The sequence below is a fragment of the Mesoplodon mirus genome, assembly GCF_964341445.2.
Source record: "Mesoplodon mirus genome assembly, chromosome: 18".
NCBI lineage: Eukaryota > Metazoa > Chordata > Mammalia > Artiodactyla > Ziphiidae > Mesoplodon > Mesoplodon mirus.
Genome location: NC_138994.1, coordinates 13,241,443 through 13,260,043, shown reverse-complemented (window position 1 = coordinate 13,260,043; position 18,601 = coordinate 13,241,443). Strand labels below are relative to the sequence as shown.

General features: G+C 59.9%; 2 protein-coding genes across 2 annotated transcripts; both read left to right on the top strand.

Moving 5' to 3' along the window:
- Positions 1–272: 272 nt before the first annotated feature.
- Positions 273–4,319, top strand: MRPL12 (mitochondrial ribosomal protein L12). Its single transcript, XM_082603095.1, has 5 exons — positions 273–427; positions 1,025–1,211; positions 1,387–1,470; positions 3,702–3,836; positions 3,934–4,319. Exons 1-5 carry the CDS (start codon positions 354–356, stop codon positions 4,048–4,050), a joined length of 597 nt encoding a protein of 198 aa, XP_082459221.1. The 5' UTR covers positions 273–353; the 3' UTR covers positions 4,051–4,319.
- A 3,055-nt stretch (positions 4,320–7,374) lies between these two features.
- SLC25A10 (solute carrier family 25 member 10) lies at positions 7,375–14,304 on the top strand. The gene is made up of 11 exons (XM_082604960.1): positions 7,375–7,894; positions 9,914–10,033; positions 10,601–10,715; positions 10,795–10,843; positions 11,099–11,140; positions 12,029–12,072; positions 12,222–12,292; positions 12,573–12,665; positions 12,962–13,039; positions 13,944–14,000; positions 14,098–14,304. The coding sequence occupies exons 1-11, from the start codon at positions 7,802–7,804 to the stop codon at positions 14,197–14,199; spliced, it is 864 nt and encodes a 287-aa protein (XP_082461086.1). The 5' UTR covers positions 7,375–7,801; the 3' UTR covers positions 14,200–14,304.
- Positions 14,305–18,601: the final 4,297 nt, after the last annotated feature.

The window sequence follows — 18,601 nt, the reverse complement described above, 5'->3', positions numbered from 1 at the left end:
TCCCTAGTTCCTATGCCCGATGGCCCGGGCGGCTAGAGCGTCCTCCCCAGGTCCTATGCCCAATGGCCCGGGCGGCTAGAGCGTCATCCCCCAGGTCCTAAGCCCAAGGGCCCGGGCGGCTAGAGCGTCCTCCCCAACGCCTATGTTCGGCGGTCCTGGCGGCTAGAGCGTCTTCCCCCGACTCCCAGCTCGCATGCTCGGCGGTCCTGGCGGCTAGAGCGCCCTCCCTACAGCGTATGCTCGACTGTCCTGGCGGCTAGAGCGCCCTCCCCCAGCGCGTATGCTCGGCGGTCCGGGCAGCTAGAGCGTCCCTCCTACTGGGCGCCGCGTGTGACCTTCTCGGTTGCGGAGCGATGCTGCCGGCGGCCGCAAGCCTCCTATGGGGGCCGCGTCTTAGGCTTCGAGCCGCTGCCCTCCGCCTCGCCAGGTACCGCAGGCCGCCGAGGGCCGGGCAGGCGGGCACTGAGGGTGCAGGTCGGGGCGGCGTCCGCGGGCGGGGGGCCACCCCGGACTCGGTGGGTCCCTACGGGGGTGGTGGGCGCGGGGCCCCCTCCTGACGATCCCCTAACCGCGGGGGCCGCCGATAGTTCCGGGGTGGCCCTGGATGACCTTGGACCGGTCCCTGATTTTTTCCGAGCCTCAGTTTCCCCGGCATCACAGTGACGTGGTAGGATTTCTATGAGTGGATCTGGCGTTCTACCGCCAGGTGCCCTAGATTCTGAAAGGCTTTGTGGCCGCAAAATACATTCAAGTAATTGCCTTACCTTTGTGGGTTGGTATAGTTCATCCAAGCCGGAAACAACATCGTGGGTAGCGTGTCTGCATACAGTTACGTGGGTTTCTAAGGCCCTTTGAAGAACATAAAGTAGCTGGGAAATCCCTTTCTTATATCCACGTGGACCCTGGAGTCTGAGAACCTGAGTCAGGACCAAGGAGCTAGATCTTCTGAGCTCATGGCACCTACCTGCCTGGTCCGTGTCACCTGCTTGTGCCAGGCTGATGACTCTGTTTAAATGGGGGTTAGGCAACAGGTACCTCGTGTCTGCTCCGTGCGCCTGATGAGATGCAGCAGCCATCGAGGGGGGGAGGCCCTTGCTGGTGCCCCCCTGGATGACACCCCCAAGGAATACCCCCCCAAGATCCAGCAGCTGGTCCAGGACATTGCCAGCCTCACGCTGCTGGAGATCTCAGACCTCAACGAGCTCCTGAAGGTATCATGGCCCAGGCCGGGTAGGGAGGTCTGGGGCCCTTTCCTGGGGTATTTGGGAGTTTGTTGTAAATTGTCCAAAGCGTGCTCCATGAATGCAAGGACCTTGCCAGGCATGTCCCTGAGTGTGTCTGGTTGTGATGGTCAGCTCCTGAAACTACCTTTCTCTGTTCCTGCAGAAAACGTTGAAGATCCAGGATGTGGGGTTCATGCCGATGGGTGGCATGGTGCCTGGTGCTGCCCCTGCCGCAGCAGCCCCCGAGGTAAGATCAGGCTGGGGTCCCGTGCACAAAAAGGTGTTTCTCTGGTGTCCAGCTGCCATCCTGCCTCACCTCGTGTAGCCAGGTTTCTCTCCTTGTCCCTCATCTGGCTCCTGCATCAACCAAACACACCCTGTGGGTCTGCGTGCGCTTTCTGGCTGTGGGTGCCCCTGCAGCCTCCCTGGGACCTCCTCCCTGCCAAGGATGTGCAGGTCCCTGCCCATATGAAGACCATGTTCCTAGCAGAAGGGGAACAGCCAAAGGAGAGGAAACGAGAAAAAAAGAAATTTTATCAAACAGAACGGGGAAAAGAAAAAGAAAGAAACTTAAGAGACGGGGAGGGTTACAGTTTCAAGGGAGGCTGCAATGACGAGGTGACTCTGAGGGAAAACTTGAGGAGTTGAGGGTGACAGCGAGGCAGAGGGATGGCAGGCACGTGGGCCATGGAGCATGTCGGTCTGGAGCAGAGAGTGGGGGAGGTGAGGGGCAGCCCCATCCTCTGGATGGCTAGGGCAAGTTTGGGTCTCTTTGTGGAAACCAGGAGACTTGAGTCCACAAACTCATTTTGGGTATGGTTTGGTTTGGGTTTTTTGTAATTTTTGTTACAAGTCTCAAACTTATATACAAAAGGAGGAATAATAACACAATTACCCACATGTCCATCTCCCAGCCTCAATAATCATGAAGATTTTGCCCTATTTGCTTCTCCTGTCTCTTGACGATTGAGGCAGATTTCAGATCTGTTTTGCCTCGTGTACTGCAGCATCCATTCTGACCAGCATCCATTTCTGAAAGCGCGGGTGTTTCCTGACGTTGCCGTGAGCTTTTTTGCACAACAAATGCAATTAGCAGGGTTTTCTATCCCAGCCCTTTCAAGTTTTGCTAATAATTCCAGACTTTCTTTAAAACAGTCCGTTTACTCAAATCCAAACGAGGTCTGTGTGTTGCATTTGGTTGTTGGGTTTCTCAAGCCTGTTAAATCTGGGTCGCTGCCCTCAACCCCGTCCCCCAAGCCATCACCTACTAAGGAAACCAGGTCAGGGGTCCTGTGGAGCATCCCACGTCCCAGATGCGTCTGATGGTTCCACCAGCCTCATCCACTTCTCCCCCCACTGTGAACTGGAAGGTGGCTTTACAGTCTGAACATTTGGGGGAAGGAGAGGGAGAATTACTGTGTAACTTGTCTAAACTGGAGTACTTTTAAGAATAAAGGGGTGCTGTTAATAATTAGGCAGGGCCTCCCTGGTGGCGCAGTGGTTGAGAGTCCGCCTGCCGATGCAGGGGATACGGGTTCGTGCCCCGGTCTGGGAGGATCCCATATGCCGCGGAGCGGCTGGGCCCGTGAGCCATGGCCGCTGGGCCTGCGCATCCGGAGCCTGTGCTCCGCAACGGGAGAGGCCACAACAGTGAGAGGCCCGCATACCTCAAAAAGAAAAAAAAAAAAAAAAAAAATTAGGCAGCAGACCCGAACCAGGACTGCCCCAGGCTGTTGGGTCATGTGGTCCTTGCTCTAGGGGCGCTGCAGTCTTCACTTGTGACAGTAGGAGCTCTGTCACGCCCGGTTGTCCCATTGTTGGTCACTTGGTGGAGCTGAAGCTGGTTGTACATTTGTCATCAGTATGTAACCTTGGGCTTGGCTGACCACTGCTCCAGCACTGCTTTTCTGTAGCGTTATTTTACGTTCAGAGCACTTTTGGTGTCGCTCTTCCTTGTCTCGTAAGTTACAATTTGTTTGTGTGTGTGTGGTATGCGGGCCCCTCACTGTTGTGGCCTCTCCCGTTGCGGAGCACAGGCTCCGGACGCGCAGGCCCAGCGGCCACGGCTCACAGGCCCAACCGCTCCGCGGCATATGGGATCTTCCCGGACCGGGGCACGAACCCGTGTCCCCTGCATCGGCAGGCGGACTCTCAACCACTGCGCCACCAGGGAAGCCCAGTTACAATTTTTAAAGGACAAGGAAACTAGAGTGCTGGGTGGTGGGGACAGAAGGCAGTTTTCGAGCAGCCTCTGGAGAGATGGAGCAGAGTAGGTGAGGGAGGAAGAGCAGCCAGTTGGGCAGCCTGGGTCTACCTGGCCTGCTGTGGCCTCCCACTGGGATCGTAGGCTTTGCTGGGCAGCCAGCCTGGGCCTTGCCTTTGGGGTTACAGGACATGGTGGCCCAGGAGTGAATCTGCTTGCTTCACCCCGTCCTTTCTCATCTCGCCACCCACTTCCTCCCTCCCTCCCTCCCCCAGGCAGCAGAAGAAGACATCCCCAAACAAAAAGAACGGACGCATTTCACCGTCCGCCTGACAGAGGCAAAACCCGTGGACAAGGTGAAGCTGATCAAGGAAATCAAGAACTTCGTCCAGGGCATCAACCTCGTCCAGGTGAGGCTCCGTGCACCGCACAGCCCTCTCCCACCGTCACTGACAGCTCTCAGGCCTGCCCAGGCCCAGGCCAGGTTCTGACTTTGCTCTCTGGCAGGCAAAGAAGCTGGTGGAATCCCTGCCTCAGGAAATCAAAGCCAACGTGGCCAAGGCCGAGGCCGAGAAGATCAAGGCGGCCCTAGAGGCAGTGGGCGGCACCGTGGTTCTGGAGTAGCCGCCCAGAGGACTGTGGACAGGGGTCCCGGGCCCCGAGGGGGGCTCTACCTGCTCCTCGCGAAGCACCCAGGCTCAGCGGACAGAGTGGCCTCAGAGCAGAACTGGGCACCCTCACCCAGAACTCCGTTCTGGGACAGATGTGGATGGACCTGCTGACATGGGGAGGGAGGGGCAGCCACTGCCCGTGCAGCCCCAGGGAGGACTCTAGAAACTACCAAGAGTGTACATGCCCCGCTGTGGCCGCTGGGAAAAATGCATTGTCCAGGCCCTGTGTGTGGAGTTGTTTGTCAGGTGGTCACTACATGCAGGGGGCTGTCCTCTGAGATCCCACTGCGGACAGCAGCCCAGGGGCAGCACAGGGGGCTCTGGGCATTGCCTGTCCTGCTTGCAGGGGCAGCAGCTGCTGCGTGGCTAGTACCAGATCTTCACCTGGGAGCTGGTGTGGGGTGCCTGTGGAACTTCTTGCCCTTAAACTTTAGCGGTCTTCAACAGCACGTGCAGCCCCTGGCCTGGGCACGTGGGAGTGAGGTGTGTACCATAAGTGGGCACAGCAGCCCCGTGAGAGCCTGTTCAGCAGGCAGTAGGATGTGTTTTGCAACCTGCAGCAGTTGGGGGTGTCAGCTGCTCCCTTAGAGGGGGCTCAGGGAGCTGTGTCATGGAGCCAGGGGTAAGGTGAGAGAGGTGGCCTGGTGCCAGAGTGGTGTTTACAGATGGCAGTGGCCGCCCGAGCTTGCAGGCCCTGCCTAGTGCCCTCTTGCTCCAAGGACCCTTGTCTTCCTTCTCTTGGGGAAGCTCCATCTCAGCAGGGCCCGGGAGGGGGTGGTAGATTCCTTCCTCACGGGCCCATGGCAGGAGGCCCCTGGGGCTTTGGGCAGAGCGGGAGGGCAGGTGGCTGCAGGGCATTTTGAGTGTCCACTCTGGGAGGCACATAGTTCCTGTGGCCCATGGGGGCCCACCCCTTCTGGCCCGGGTCTCCAGGTCCCACCTGGAGCCCCCTCCCTTGGCTCTGAGGGACCAGAAGGGGACACTAGGTCTGGGAATGCCACCCTCTGGGTGGGACGGCTCAGGACAGGACCGGGAGCTGCCAGGCTCCCAGGTGGGTGTGCCCAGCATCCCCCACGCCACCTAGGTGTCCTCCCTGAGGATGTGCCCCCAGCTGGCCCTCATTGTAGGAAGCGTCCGAGGACAGGGTAGGCAGCCCCCTGACCAGAGAGCCCCACTGGCCAAGCCTGTGGCTCGTGAGGTTACTGATTTGCCAGCAGCAGATCTCTGGGTGTGCCTTTTCTTAGCAGAGGGGACTGTTGGCCACCTGGGGCTGGTTGTGGCCTGCTGATCCTGCTGCCTTTTCCTAGGGGCAGGGAGTGGTTCCGGGCTCAGGGACAACCCCCAGCCCAGGTGTTCATGGTCACGGAGCCTCCCCCACCCCCGCCAGTGACCTGGAAAGGCTGCTTGTACTCTGAGCTCCATCTTTCCAGGGCAGCTGGTGTGACGACTGGGGCTCCCCTCACCCCACCCCCCCAAGGATGGGGCCCTCTGTTCCATGCTGTGGGTGACTGCACCTCTGGGACCAACAGGCCCGACTCCTCCCACCTTGCATACAACAGATGGGATGCTGCCATGGTGCTCCCACCTGACCTCGAGGTCCTACCTCAAGGCTCTGTGAAGATCCCAGGCCTTCCCTTCCCAGGCAGCTCCCTGGCCCAGGCCTTCTGTTGGGGGTCCTGGCCCCTCCACCTCCCCCTGATCTGCTCCAGCCTGTAGGTGGCCCTAAAGTGTCTCAGACCTGGAAATGGGTGGAGTGTGCCGCTGGGATCGCCCTGGGTCCCTGGAGCCCACTTGGCCCTTAAGCTTGGCGTTAGGAGGTGGGTCTGCTGGGCATCCTGAGTTGCCCTGCTGACACCCATGCAAGACCTTACAAGATTCCATTGGAGCCTGGTAGGATTTGGCCTTCGTCCAGGCTCATGAAATGATCACAGAGGACGCAGCAGTGGGAGATCCAGAGCAGACTCACATGCTTCTCACCCCCATAGACACCCCCACCCGACTCCCGCCAATTCCAGGGACCCTGGCGTCTGCCAGGCCACCCACGTGGCTCCATCCTCCCTGCCCAGGCACCAAGAGGAAATGTGTAAATGCCGCAGCACAGACACCAGATCCCAAAGAGGCCTGGCCTGGCAGCCCTGTCCTTAAGCCCTTGCCTGACCTCCCCATCACTCTCTCAGACTTCTGCACAAGTCTTTAGGATCCATTTGAGAATTTGGGATCTTTTTGAGTTCCTTGACCTATAGTTTGCACAATCCACCTTTTTCTAAAAAGGGTGCTTCAGTTTTGGGGCACTTCCCGTGTTCCAGGATTCCTCCCACATTTCCAACTGCCCTTTCAGCAAAGCACTACCCCTTGCCCCACCCCGGGCTCCTTGGCATTTCTGGGCTGGAAATCTGGAGCCAGCTGTTCATGTTCCCAACTGATGACAGGGGTCAGAGGCCTCCTGGGGTTCTGGAAGACACAGTTTCCTTAGTCTCCAGGTGGCCGCTTTAAGCAAAGAGACAGCAGGGTTTGCTCAGGCACCTAATGCCCCCCACACAGAATCCCTGGGTGCTCAGAGACCAGGCTGGACTTGTTATTCAGGGTGCTCAGTGGGCCCAGGGGGCCAGGAGTTGTTTCCCCGATGCCTGTCACCCTTCTCCCTTGGGGTGGGGGCTGCAGTGGCCAAGCTAGGACAGCAGGACACAGGTCCTTACTAGTGCAGGGGTCTCTGCCTCTGCCTCCCTCGAGATCCATGTAGCCCCACCCGAAAGTGGCCCTGGGGACTCAGATTTCTCTGCCTGGCAGGTGCGCCTTTGGGCTAGCAGCACACCTGCACTTCCTGTTTGCTGGGAGGTGAGCATCTCCTGCTGGGGCCAGGCCGGGGCAGGCAGTTTGCTGATTGCCGCCTCCCAGGAGCCTGAGCCCCACGCCCAGAACCCCTCTCCTGGGCCGCCTCAGGGTAGCTGCCTGGGGCCGTGTGGTCAGACCAGGCCTAAGGCTGGACTTGGCTGGGCGTTCTGGGAGGGGTGAGTAGGCGGGGCGGCTAGTCTCTCCGAATTGCCTTTGTCCCTAGTTTTCCTGTAATCCGCAGGTTGGTCCTAAGGAGGTTTGCCGCAACCTCTAAGCAGCTGTACACGTCCCGGAGCCTGCGCCACGGGGGTGGGACACTGGGTGCAAGTCCAGGGCCGCGACAGGGGGCGGGCACTTGCGGGAGGCAGGCCTCTAGGAGGGGTGGGGGCTGGCAGAGCGCCCAGGCCACTCGGGCCGTGACCTTCGCAGACGTGCCCTAGGCTCCAGTGCGGCCCCGCAGGCTGGCCGGCGCAGGGTGGGGGAGGACGCAGGTCCCTGTGGAGAGTGAGGGAGGTTCACCCGCTAGCTCCCTGCGGTTCGCGCGGCCCGCACCAGTGGGGGTCCCCTAGGCGGCTCGGTGGGGCCCACGAGACTGACCTGCCGGGCCGCGGCCGCTTTAAGGCGCGGGACCCGCCCCCGGGCTCGGGGCGGGGTCTTACAGGCCCCGCCCCTAGGGCCCCTCCCTCGGGCCGCGCGGGCGCATTGGCTGTGCGGGGCGCGGGTGGCCGGCAGCCCTTTGAACGGGCGGCGGCGCGGACCGGGCCGGGTTGGGCCGGGTCGCGGCTGGGGCGGGGCCGGTGTCCGGGCTTCAAGGGCCGTGTCGGGGCCGGACACCTGCGCTCCTCGGCGGCGGTGTCGGCGGCGTCCGGGCCATGGCGGCCGAGGCGCGCGTGTCGCGCTGGTACTTCGGTGGGCTGGCGTCGTGCGGGGCCGCATGCTGCACGCACCCGCTGGACCTGGTCAAGGTGAGTGCGGCGCGGGGAGGGCCCGCCGAGAGGCTCTGCGTGGAGCGGGCGGCGGAGGTGCCCCTCGGTCCCCACTCTGCTTCCTGTGTGACCTTGGACTGGTCCCTTGGCCTCTCTGAGGCACTTTCCCCCGCACTTTTGAGGACACTCGTTCTCCCGGCTGACACGTCGAGGGGGTGGTTCTCTGAGCGCAGCTGGAGGCACCCCGGCAGGACCACGCGCTCCCTCTGCCTACTGGGTGCCAAGCACACACACGCAGAGACGGAGGAAGGATGTGGCCGGCAACCCTGCTTTGGGCTGCTTCTTCCTGGGAGGTGGGCACCTGGAAGCCATGAACCCAAGGCTGCATGCAGGTCCTGCCCAATGAAGGTGATTGTTTCTCCCAGCGAGAAGCAATCACACTGTTTCTACATTTTTTTGAAAAAATGCTTATGGGGCAGAACAAGACAGAGATTCCCTTGTCCCTGAGGCAGGCCAGTTTTCTGCCCTTTTCTCACCACAAACGACAAAGAAGGGCCAGAGGCACAAAGCATATTTTGGCCAGCGGGCCCTGGGCTGTGGTCTTGTGGGACCTGTTGGCAAGGGCAGCCCCCTGGCCACCCCCTTCCATATCCCCACCCAGAGCAGCCTGCACCCCACATTGACCCCCTGGGAGGGATTGGCACCTGTGTCCTGGGCTGACCCAGCCACCCCTCAAGCCTGGCCACCAGGAAAGGCAGGATTAGCAGATGTTGGGGGTGGGGCTGAAGCTGGTAGCTCCTCTGGCATTTCAGAGACCTGGGAGAGGCCTGCATGGCTCCTGGTAGCCCCCAGGGCCCGTGACATGGCCTGGCAGAGCAGGGCCAGGTAGGAAGGTGCTTTTTGGTTTGTGGAGAGAGGAACCCCTCCTCACGCCTGTTTTGTTTTACTTTCTGGATGCCCGTACAGGTCCCTTTGCCCTCCTGCCTCCCCCATCGCAGGCTCGGGAGGATCAGGCTCTATCTCTGCCTGGATGTGGACACAGCCTCCAGGGGCTCTTGGAGCCCTCCCTGGCCCTGGGCCAGCCTAGAGTCCCTTGTCCAAAGCTCCTTGGGGCGTCACTGCCCCTTGCCCCCTCCCTTCCGCCCAGGTGCTGTTTTGCTGCAGAGCGCTTGGGGCGGGGGTGGGAGGCTGGGAGGCCGGCAGACACAGGAATGTGGCTGCCCTCTGGCCCAGGGAGCACACGGTCCTGTGCTGGGGTGAAGCGGGCAGTGCCGGTAGCCATGGAGGCCTCCGGCAGGGGAGGCCCTGGCCAGGGTTTATACTTCTCGGCATCGTCTTTGGAAAAAGTATCTTAAAGCTCCTTGAGCTCTCCCTTTGCCCCACATCTTGGCTGAACCCTCACAGTGGCTTCTTGCCTTCACGGAGGCCGCTGTGTGGCCACCCTGCCCCCAGGCCCAGAGGGCCCTCTGTTCCCGACTCACAGCACACTTGAGAGAAACTGAGGCAGAAGAATCAGTAACTTGCCCCAGCGGGTCCAGCAGGACCTGACTTGGCTGGAGAGTGTGCTGCAGGGATGGACTCCGAGGCGCCCTTCCCGCTGTGCGCCCCCTGGATTCTCACCCACCTCTTCCGAGTCTCCCATGTTTCTTCAGGTCAACTCTGAGCCCCCCTAACTCTGTCTCTCTCGAGAGGCAGGCAAGGCTACAAAGTGGGGCCCTGGAGTTGCCCAGTGCCCTCATCTAAAGGGTGGAGCTGATGACTCCACCCCATGGCAGGTGGAATTGGGCTCACATGTCGGCTGGTATTGTCTCCTGTGAGATGGTGGTGTGAAAAAGAGGTTGGCGCCAGACGTGGACACTGAGTCCCGGCTCCACTCCCCGGCTGGTGCCCTTAGGAGGCTTCAGTTTCCTGTCTCTAAACGCAGGTGCTGGTAGCACTTGGCCCACAGGCTCAGCATATAAAGGTGGAAGATTGTGGAAAAGGGCTTAGAGCAGAGCTGGCCCTGGTGGGCTCCAGATGGGCCGCGGCTCTGAGCAGGTGCAACCCCCTTCCCCACAGGTGCATCTGCAGACGCAGCAGGAGGTAAAGCTGCGCATGACGGGTATGGCACTGCAGGTCGTGCGCTCCAACGGCGTCCTGGCGCTCTACAATGGGCTGAGCGCCTCCCTGTGCAGACAGGTACCTCTGGGGGGCTCCCCACCTCCCGGGGTAGTGGGTGGGTGGGACTCATGGCCAGGGGTCCCTTAGGTCTTGATCCCAGAGCCCACACTCAGCCCAAGGAGGCAGAGGGGTCGCTGGCCTCCCCCAGGCCAGTCGCACCTCTTGCCCACCGTGGATGCCCTGTTGGCATGGAAGCTACTTTCTCCTTTTCAAGACTGCTTATGAGGAAGGAACGGTAAGGCCTGGGGAGCCAGCAGCCCCCGGGTGGGTGCAGGGCGTGGCAGTGTGAGATGTGCTTTTGCCTTGCACAGGGTTGGCCATGCTCTCACAGCCGGCCCGAGACCTCCGCCTACAGATGGGGATACTGAGGCCGGCAGGGGCGAGGCGGGAGAAGAGGAGGGTGCGGGGCCTGGACTCAGCCAGCCCCGGGTGCGCGAATTGGCTCAGCTGCTTGCTGGCCGAGAGGTCCCTGGGTGTCCCTGTGGTCCACGTGGTGACGACCATGCACTGGAGGGCCAGGGGTGTGGGGGGTGCCCAGCGCCGTCCCTCCACCCACACCCTCTGAGCTGGGCCCCTTCTCCCCAGATGACCTACTCCCTGACTCGATTTGCCATCTACGAGACCGTGCGGGACCAGGTAACCAAGGGCAGCGAGGGCCCCCTGCCCTTCTACAAGAAGGTCCTGCTGGGCTCCATCAGTGGTGAGCAGCCGGGTGGGTGGCGGCGGGGCAGGTGGGGTGGGGGGCCTTGCCGATGGTCACATGTTGGCTGTTGTGACAGGTTGTATCGGCGGCTTCGTGGGGACCCCCGCGGACATGGTCAACGTCAGGTCAGTTCAGTCCCCGAGGCTGGGGTCTTGCTGTCCCCTGGTGAGGCTGGCCTCGCTCGCTGGGGTCTCAGTATGTTCAGCCTGGAACAAGCCACTCAGACCTCAGGGTCTGGGGCGCTGGGGGATGGCGCTGAGCCTGTGGCAGGGCAGCCCTGGGCGGGGCCGGCTGCTCACTGCCAGAGGGAGCCCCCCACGCCTGCTGGGGTCTGTGGGGCATCTGGCCCTGCCGCCCCCTGAATCCTTTGCTTGTTTCAGGATGCAGAATGACATGAAGCTGCCCCAGAATCAGCGCCGAAAGTGAGTAGCATGGTGTGCCGGGGGGTTTTGGGGACGGGGCTGAGAAGACCCCTGAGCAGCTCTGCCGGGACCCGGTGGGGACTCCAACAGGGCACTGCTCCTGTGGGGTCATGTGGAGCAGGTCGGGCGGCTGACAGCCTTTGGAAACATACATTGTGAGCGTCTGTTCTGGAATCCTGAGGGGGCTTCCAGGACCTCTGGGTTCTTCTTCCCCTGTGGGAGGACCCCGGGGTTGGGGGCTGGACTGGGAGGTGGGCAGGGGTTGATCACCCTCTACTCTTTCTTGCACCTGTGCATGTTTGCATGAAGGGTGGTTTAGAAGTTTAAATGAGTTTGGTCTTCAAAAGGGTTTGGGAGCTGGGTGGTGGTGTTCGTGGTAAAAACACCGTTTTGCGTGAAACCTAAGACACTGTGGATTCTGAGGCCCTGTTTATGGACCGATGCTGTAGTCAAACACTGGGCATTGGTATCAGCCAGTTCAGGGAGAAGTGTGGCTCCAGGTGATCCCATTGGCCACTCGCTGGCCAGAGCATAGCCTGTGAGGAAGGTGGACCAAGTGACGGGGTTGGGAAGGGGGCCCGGCACGGCGTCCCATCCTCCCGCCCCTGGTAACGGCCTGCAGACAGGACTAGCCTCAGAGCTGGCAGCCGCCCCCACCCCACCCAGAGGGTGTTTTCCTGTGGAACTCGGGATCTTCAGGCCCTGAAGTCCACTGAGCAGGGAGACTGCTCTGAGCTGTGAGAAAAGGCCATTGTTCTCTGGCCCCTGTGGCACTTTGAGTTCCTCCTGGCCTGTGATGGGGGCATGGCCTGTGATGGGGAGGACCTTCCCAAGGGAGCCAGTGGTCAGGGAGAGCTTCACATGGGCCCACTCTCTGTCCCCCGGCAGCTACGCCCACGCCCTGGACGGCCTGTACCGCGTGGCCCAAGAAGGTGAGAGGGGAGGTCCTTTGCACGGTGGGGGCCTGGGGCAGCCTCCAGCTGGGACCCAGGAGCGGGCCTAGGGAGAGTGCTGTTAAGGACTTGGGGGGAGGCCGGAGGGGTTTGGGCCGGGCACCCAACCTCTTCCCTTCCCCCGACAGAGGGTCTGAAGAAGCTGTTCTCGGGCGCAACTATGGCGTCCAGTCGAGGGATGTTGGTCACCGTGGGCCAGGTAGGGCTTCCGCTTGGGGTGGGACTCGGGCAGCATCTGGGGGGCCTGGCCTCAGCCCTCTGACGTCCCAGAGGAAGGCAGTGGGCACAAACACACATGGGGCCGGGGAAGTGGGCTCAGGCTGGTCTGGGCCTCATCTGTCCGCCCAGGTGTGGTGACGGTAGATGACCCACAGAGCATGTACTTGGTCAGTCCAGCTGGTGTCACTGTGGGCCCCATCTGCTTTCCCCCGAGCTGTGGGCTGTCCCTTGGGGCCTGACCATCCCTGCTCCCCCGACAGCTGTCCTGCTATGACCAAGCCAAGCAGCTGGTTCTCAGCACGGGGTACTTGTCCGACAGCATCTTCACTCACTTTATCGCCAGCTTCATTGCGGTGAGTGGCGGAGGTGGGGCCCTGACCAGCCTTGGGAGCTGAGGGCGCCTGGGATGAGCAAGGGCTCAGAATGGCAGGAGGCTTTGGCAAGTCTGGTGGCTGCCCCTCTCAGGCTGCATTAGTAGGCACCAGGGTCCTGGGAAGGAGTCCATGGATCCCCCAGAGCCCAGGCTGAGACTATTCCTGTTGTCCCCCATGGCCCTGGGGACACCTCCTGGGGGTCCAGGATAGGCCTGGGGTGAGGGGTGCCCACCCGCCCTGCCTGGCAGACCCATTGGTGATGACCTGCCTTCCAGGGTGGATGCGCCACATTCCTGTGCCAGCCCCTGGATGTGCTGAAGACCCGGCTGATGAATGCCAAGGGCGAGTATCAGGTGAGTGGGGGCCACGCCCTGCTGCTGGGTGAGCCTGTGTCCTTGTGCCAGGGTGTGGACGAGGCTCTGCCCCTCCACCCGTGACTGCATCTCTCCCGGTTGCCATCAGGCCTGCAGCAGCCTGGGCTCTGTGTGTGTTTTTGGTGTTTTTTAGTAAATTTGTTTATTTATTTATTTATTTATCTTTGGCCGCGTTGAGTCTTTGTTGCTGCGCGCGGGCTTTCTCTAGTTGTGGTGAGCGGGGGCTACTCTTTGTTCCGGTGCGCGGGCTTCTCACTGCGGTGGCTTCTCGTGTTGCAGAGCACGGGCTCTAGGCGTGCAGGCTCAGTAGTTGGCACGTGGGCTCTAGAGCGCAGGCTCAGTAGTCGTGGTGCATGGACTTAGTTCCTCTGCGGCACATGGGATCTTCCCAGACCAGGGCTCGAACCCACGTTCCCTACATTGGCAGGTGGATTCTTAACCACTGCGCCACCAGGGAAGCCCCCCTTGTGTGTTTTTAAATCAGATTCTTTGACACATTAACAGAGGCAGTTGGGTCACTGCAGTCAGTGAAACTCGGCACGGTGCAGGTTGGCAGGCCCAGCGCCCGGGGCCAAGCACCGTCCGAGGCTGCCTCCATCACGCAGTGTCTTCTGTGCCTTTATGGCAGCCGCTCAAGCGCTGTAGGTGCCTGGCAGCTCAGCCTGGCCCTGGGTGTGCTTTCAGATTCCAGTTTTGCCTGGTTAGCGGGCAGGGCAGCCCTTGACCTTTGTGCCTGCCAACCCCGCCTCCCATGTTTACCTTTGAACTTCCAGGCTGCTTTGCACACTCATGCCTGCCATCAGGTGCGGGGGTGGGGGGTGGACGTTTGTACCTTTCGAGAAGCAGCTTTCCATCTTATTGCATTATCTTGCATTTTTTTCAGGGTGTTCTGCACTGTGCCATGGAGACAGCGAAGCTTGGGCCGCTGGCCTTTTACAAGGTTAAGCAGGGGCGTGGCTGGGGCAGGGGGGCAGGGGCGCAGGGCAGGGAGGTTCCCTCTAGGGCTGTCTTCACTTCCCCCCTCCTCTCTCCCTCAGGGCCTCGTGCCTGCCGGCATCCGCCTCATGCCCCACACTGTGCTCACGTTTGTCTTTCTGGAGCAGCTTCGCAAACACTTTGGCATCAAAGTGCCATCCTGATGTGGCCGTGGGAGCAGCTGGGTCATGCCCAGCCCCCTGCCCGTTTTTTCCAGAGTCCTGGAGGGTCGGCAGCTGAGCGCTGCCCTGAGCCCAGCACCTGCCCGCTGTGCTCCGGCTCCCTCCTCCCTGGCTCAGGACCCCCGCCCCAGCCTGCCTGGCCAGCCCAGTGACCATCGTCCCCTCCTGAGCTGCTGCCCACACCTCCACCCCCTGCTGCCCACCACAGGCTCTCCCCACCTGATGTCCAGCGGCCTCCTCTGCACACCAGTGACTCCCTCAGAGGGAGGTGTCTAGGCCCCAGGTTCAGTTTTCTCTCTCCCCAAGTAGGCAGTTAACCCTGGAGTTGGGAGGGGCAGGCTGTCCAGGCTTTCTGCAGTCTGGGGTTTCCAGCCCCTGTAGTCTCTTCCTTTCACTAAGCCCAGGGCCCCCAGCACTGTCTTCCAGCAGTTTCCACCGAGGACCTGGGTGATTGATAGAGTGGGGGTGTGGACCCCCGGCATCGGTCACCAAATGACACGTGCACCTGCACTTTCATCCCAGGAGAGGGACCATAGCTTTTATGATGTTCTCAAAGGTAGCTGCGCACCCACAGCTGCCAGGCCAGGGCAGAATGAGTACCCAGGAGGGAGGGTCTGGGTGTGACCCGCAGGTGCCCCGCACCCCGGCCCCCCCGGTCCAGCCCATCCCCAGTTGCTTTAACAATCAGTTTCACCAAAACCTCTCAGTGCCAGCAGGCGGCTGCTGTCTTCATGGAGCGTGCAGTGTCCCCTCCTGGCTCCCTGGGCAGGAATGGCATGTCCACAGGGGCTCCTGTCTACACAGCGGTCACTTGCAAGGTCCCCAGCAGCTGGTCAGCCAAAACGCCACTGCCCAGGTTCCACTGCCACAGCAGCCTGCAGATGGGCTGGGAGCTGCATCTGTCTGCCTCCCCCAGTCACCTGGCCACTGTGCCACACCCCCCGCCCCCCAGCAAGTGGCCAGCACTTCCACGTCGCCCTACAGGGGTGTTAATAAAGGTCGGTGAAGTGCTGGGTCTGGTTTCTGTGTCCAGGCCGCTAACTAGCCTGCCTCGCTGTCGCGGGATACAAGACCATCCTCTGCACCCACCAAGGAGGGCTCTTGGGTTTATGGAGGAGTAGGGCCCAGAGGAGGGGAGAAGCTGCAGCCCTGCCTGGATACACTGGGATCCCCTGTGGACAGACGGCTGGGGTGAGAGCAGGGCCTGCATGTTTAGGGGTGGTCTGTGTTGAGGTCCTGGATCCAGGTCACTGTGGATCCCAGAGGACTGCCCCTTCCCGGCAAGCATCTGGTGCTACAAGCCCCCTAAGAATGAGAGTTCCCAGTAGGACTGGCTGGTCTCCCTAGAGGTGCCCCTTGAGTCAGAGCCTTGGGCTTTTGGACACTGGCCTATCGTCCAGCAAACCCAGAAGGGCCTGGGAGACCCTGGTTCTGTGGGCTGCAGACCCTCAGACAGGCTGGGGCAGGAGCTGGTGTGAGTACCATCCTGAGGCCTTTTGATGTCCCAGGACAGGTGGAAGCGGCCCCAGGGCTCCTGCTGCCCCAGCCAGGGGACAGGACGGATGCCCTGGGCAGTTCGTTCCGACACCAACGCCTCTGACACCCTAGCCGTGAAGCAAGGAGAATTGTGGAGCATTTCAGGCAGATAAAAAGAATTTTAGGTCGTGGCGATAGTTGCACAGCTCTGTAACCTCATAACCACTATATCTCAACAAAGCTGTTATTTAAAAAAAAAAAACAGACTACCCACATGCCCCCCCCACAGCCTCAGCAGTGAGCTCTCACCAGGCTCACATGGAGGTGCTCACACCCCACAGACTCTTCCCCACCCCTGGATTATTTGGAAGCAGATCCCAGACGTCCTGTCATTTATAGATAAATACTTCACAAGTCTATGAAAATGCTCTTTAAGAAAATCTAACATAACTACAATAGTAACTAATACATAAGAAACAAAGTGGCCCGTGTTACCATCGTCAGATTTCCCGGTTGCCACATGCATGATAAGTTGGTTTTGTTTGAATCCAGTCCGGCTGAGGTCTCCTACTCACGTCTCTCTATTGCTGGCGTCCCCTCCCCGTCCTTTCTTCACGGGATAAGCCAGGTCCTTGATCCGGCTGCCTCTCCTGTCACGTTTGGTCCCTTCCTCTGTCTATGAATTTCCTAAAACCGGCAGATGGATCTGGATTAGGGTCACATTTCTGGGCGACTGTACAGGGTACGGAGTGCATGTCCCGCCTCAGCGTTTGGGCGCGATGCAGCTACTGGCCTGGAAATGCATGGTCGGTGTGGGGGGCTGGGGTGCGGGCCAGACTTCCTGGGCCCTGGGCGGGTGGGCGGGGGGTGGGTCACAAGGAGCCTCGCCCTGGGTCTGGCCTGATGCTGCCCCCGCGCTCAGGCTGGAGCCCCGCTGAAGCGGTTGGAACCCAGAGCCGACGCTGTAAAGCGGGAGGGGCGAGGGCACGTGACTGTTCGTGGGGCAGGCTGCTGCTTCTCTCGGACCCCTGGCCAGTTGAAAAGGCAGCATATTTCAGAAATGTTGACCACACAGGGCCACATTCTCTGTCCTTAAAGCTGCTTTGATTTGGAGCATTGGGATCCTCTTTCCTTGCCTGCGAAAGTGCCTGGGCAAGCCGGGAAGTTGGCATTTCACCAGCCTCCTTCCAGCCCAGCCAGTTTATGTGGCGCTCCCTGGACCAGTGTGTGGCGGGGGGAGGAGCCCCGTCTGGTTTGGGGTGGGGCACTGCAGGGTGGGGGTGCAGAGAGTAGTGAAGGGACGCTAGGTTTCCAGGTGGGCCGTGGGGGTGGGCTTCGGGCACAGTGCCTGCCCACCCGCCCTGCAGAGGCCCAGTTCCTGGACAAGGGCACAGAGGGGGGAAAGAAAACGAGGCAGACCCGGGGCAGCAGGAAGGCTGGGGCAGGTCAGGGGTAAGGCCCTTCCCCGGGGAGTTCTCCACTTGTGTGGGTTCAGAACCAGCCTGAGAAGGTGAGCTAAGCAGTGGGCCGGCCCCACCTGCAGGTCACCTGACCCCAGGTAAGGAAGCATGGATTTCACACTCTGGCAGGAAAGCAAGCTCAGCATTTCATGACTCAATCTCCACCTTTCTTTCTTAAAGAAAGACGATCGTTTACAAAAAGTTACACAATGAGTATCCATTGTCAAGAAGTTTCAACAAGGGTGCCAAGACAAGGCAGCAGGGAAGGACGGTCTTTTCAACAAATGGTTTTGGACATCCACATGGAGAATGAGCTTGGACCCTCCCACACACATGCACAAACCGCCTGGAAATGAATCACAGAGCTGAAACTATAAAACTTGTAGAAATGAACGAAGACCACACAAATGAGAACAAGCAGGGCTGTGTACTCAGCTTGCTCTAGCAGGGAGACAGCCCCGTCACTTGCATGTTGGCAGAGACTCAAAGGCAGGCAGAGGTGGGGACAGCTTCATAGTGAAAGGGGGGCTCAGGTGCGCCCCGAGGGGGCTTGGGGAAGCTGTGGGTGGCCAGCTGGAGGTGCTGCAACCTGTGTGGTTGCTTAGGGGAGCCTACTTGGCTTTCTCTGATTGGTCCTGAGCTGGAAGCGGAGGCAGAAATTAGGGAAGCTGGCAGTTACTGGCCAAGTTTAGGCCGGTTGCTACAGGGGCTTAGAAACACACATCCACACAGAAACTTGCACAGGAATCTTCAGAACAGCATTATTCATAACACCGAAAAGGTGGAAACAACCCAAATGTCCATTCCCTGATGAATAGATAAGTAAAATGTAGTATATTTTGTACAATGCAATACTATTTGGCCATAAAAAGGAATGAAGCACTGACACACTACAGCATAGACGAACCTTGAAAACATTATGCTGAGTGGAAGAAGCCAGTCACTAAAGACCACATATTATTATGTGATTCCATTTGTATGAAGTGTCCAGAGCAGGCAAATCGAGAGACAGGAAGTAGATTAGTGGTTGCCAGGAGCCCGGATGGGGTGTGAGGAAGTGGGGAGTGTCTACTGAAGGAGACTGGTTTCTTTTTGGACTCATGAAAATGTTCCAAATGTAGTATAGTGACGGTTGCACAATTCTATGAATATACTAAAAATCATTGAATTGTGCACTTTATTTTTAAAAAAATAAATTTATTGGGCTTCCCTGGTGGCACAGTGGTTGGGAGTCCGCCTGCCAATGCAGGGGATATGGGTTTGTGCCCTGGTCCAGGAGGATCCCACGTGCCGCGGAGTGGCTGGGCCCGTGAGCCATGGCCGCTGAGCCTGCGCGTCCGGAGCCTGTGCTCCGCAACGGGAGAGGCCACAACAGTGAGAGGCCTGCGTACCGCAAAAAAATATATATATATATATATTTATTTTATTTATTTATTTTTGGCTGCGTT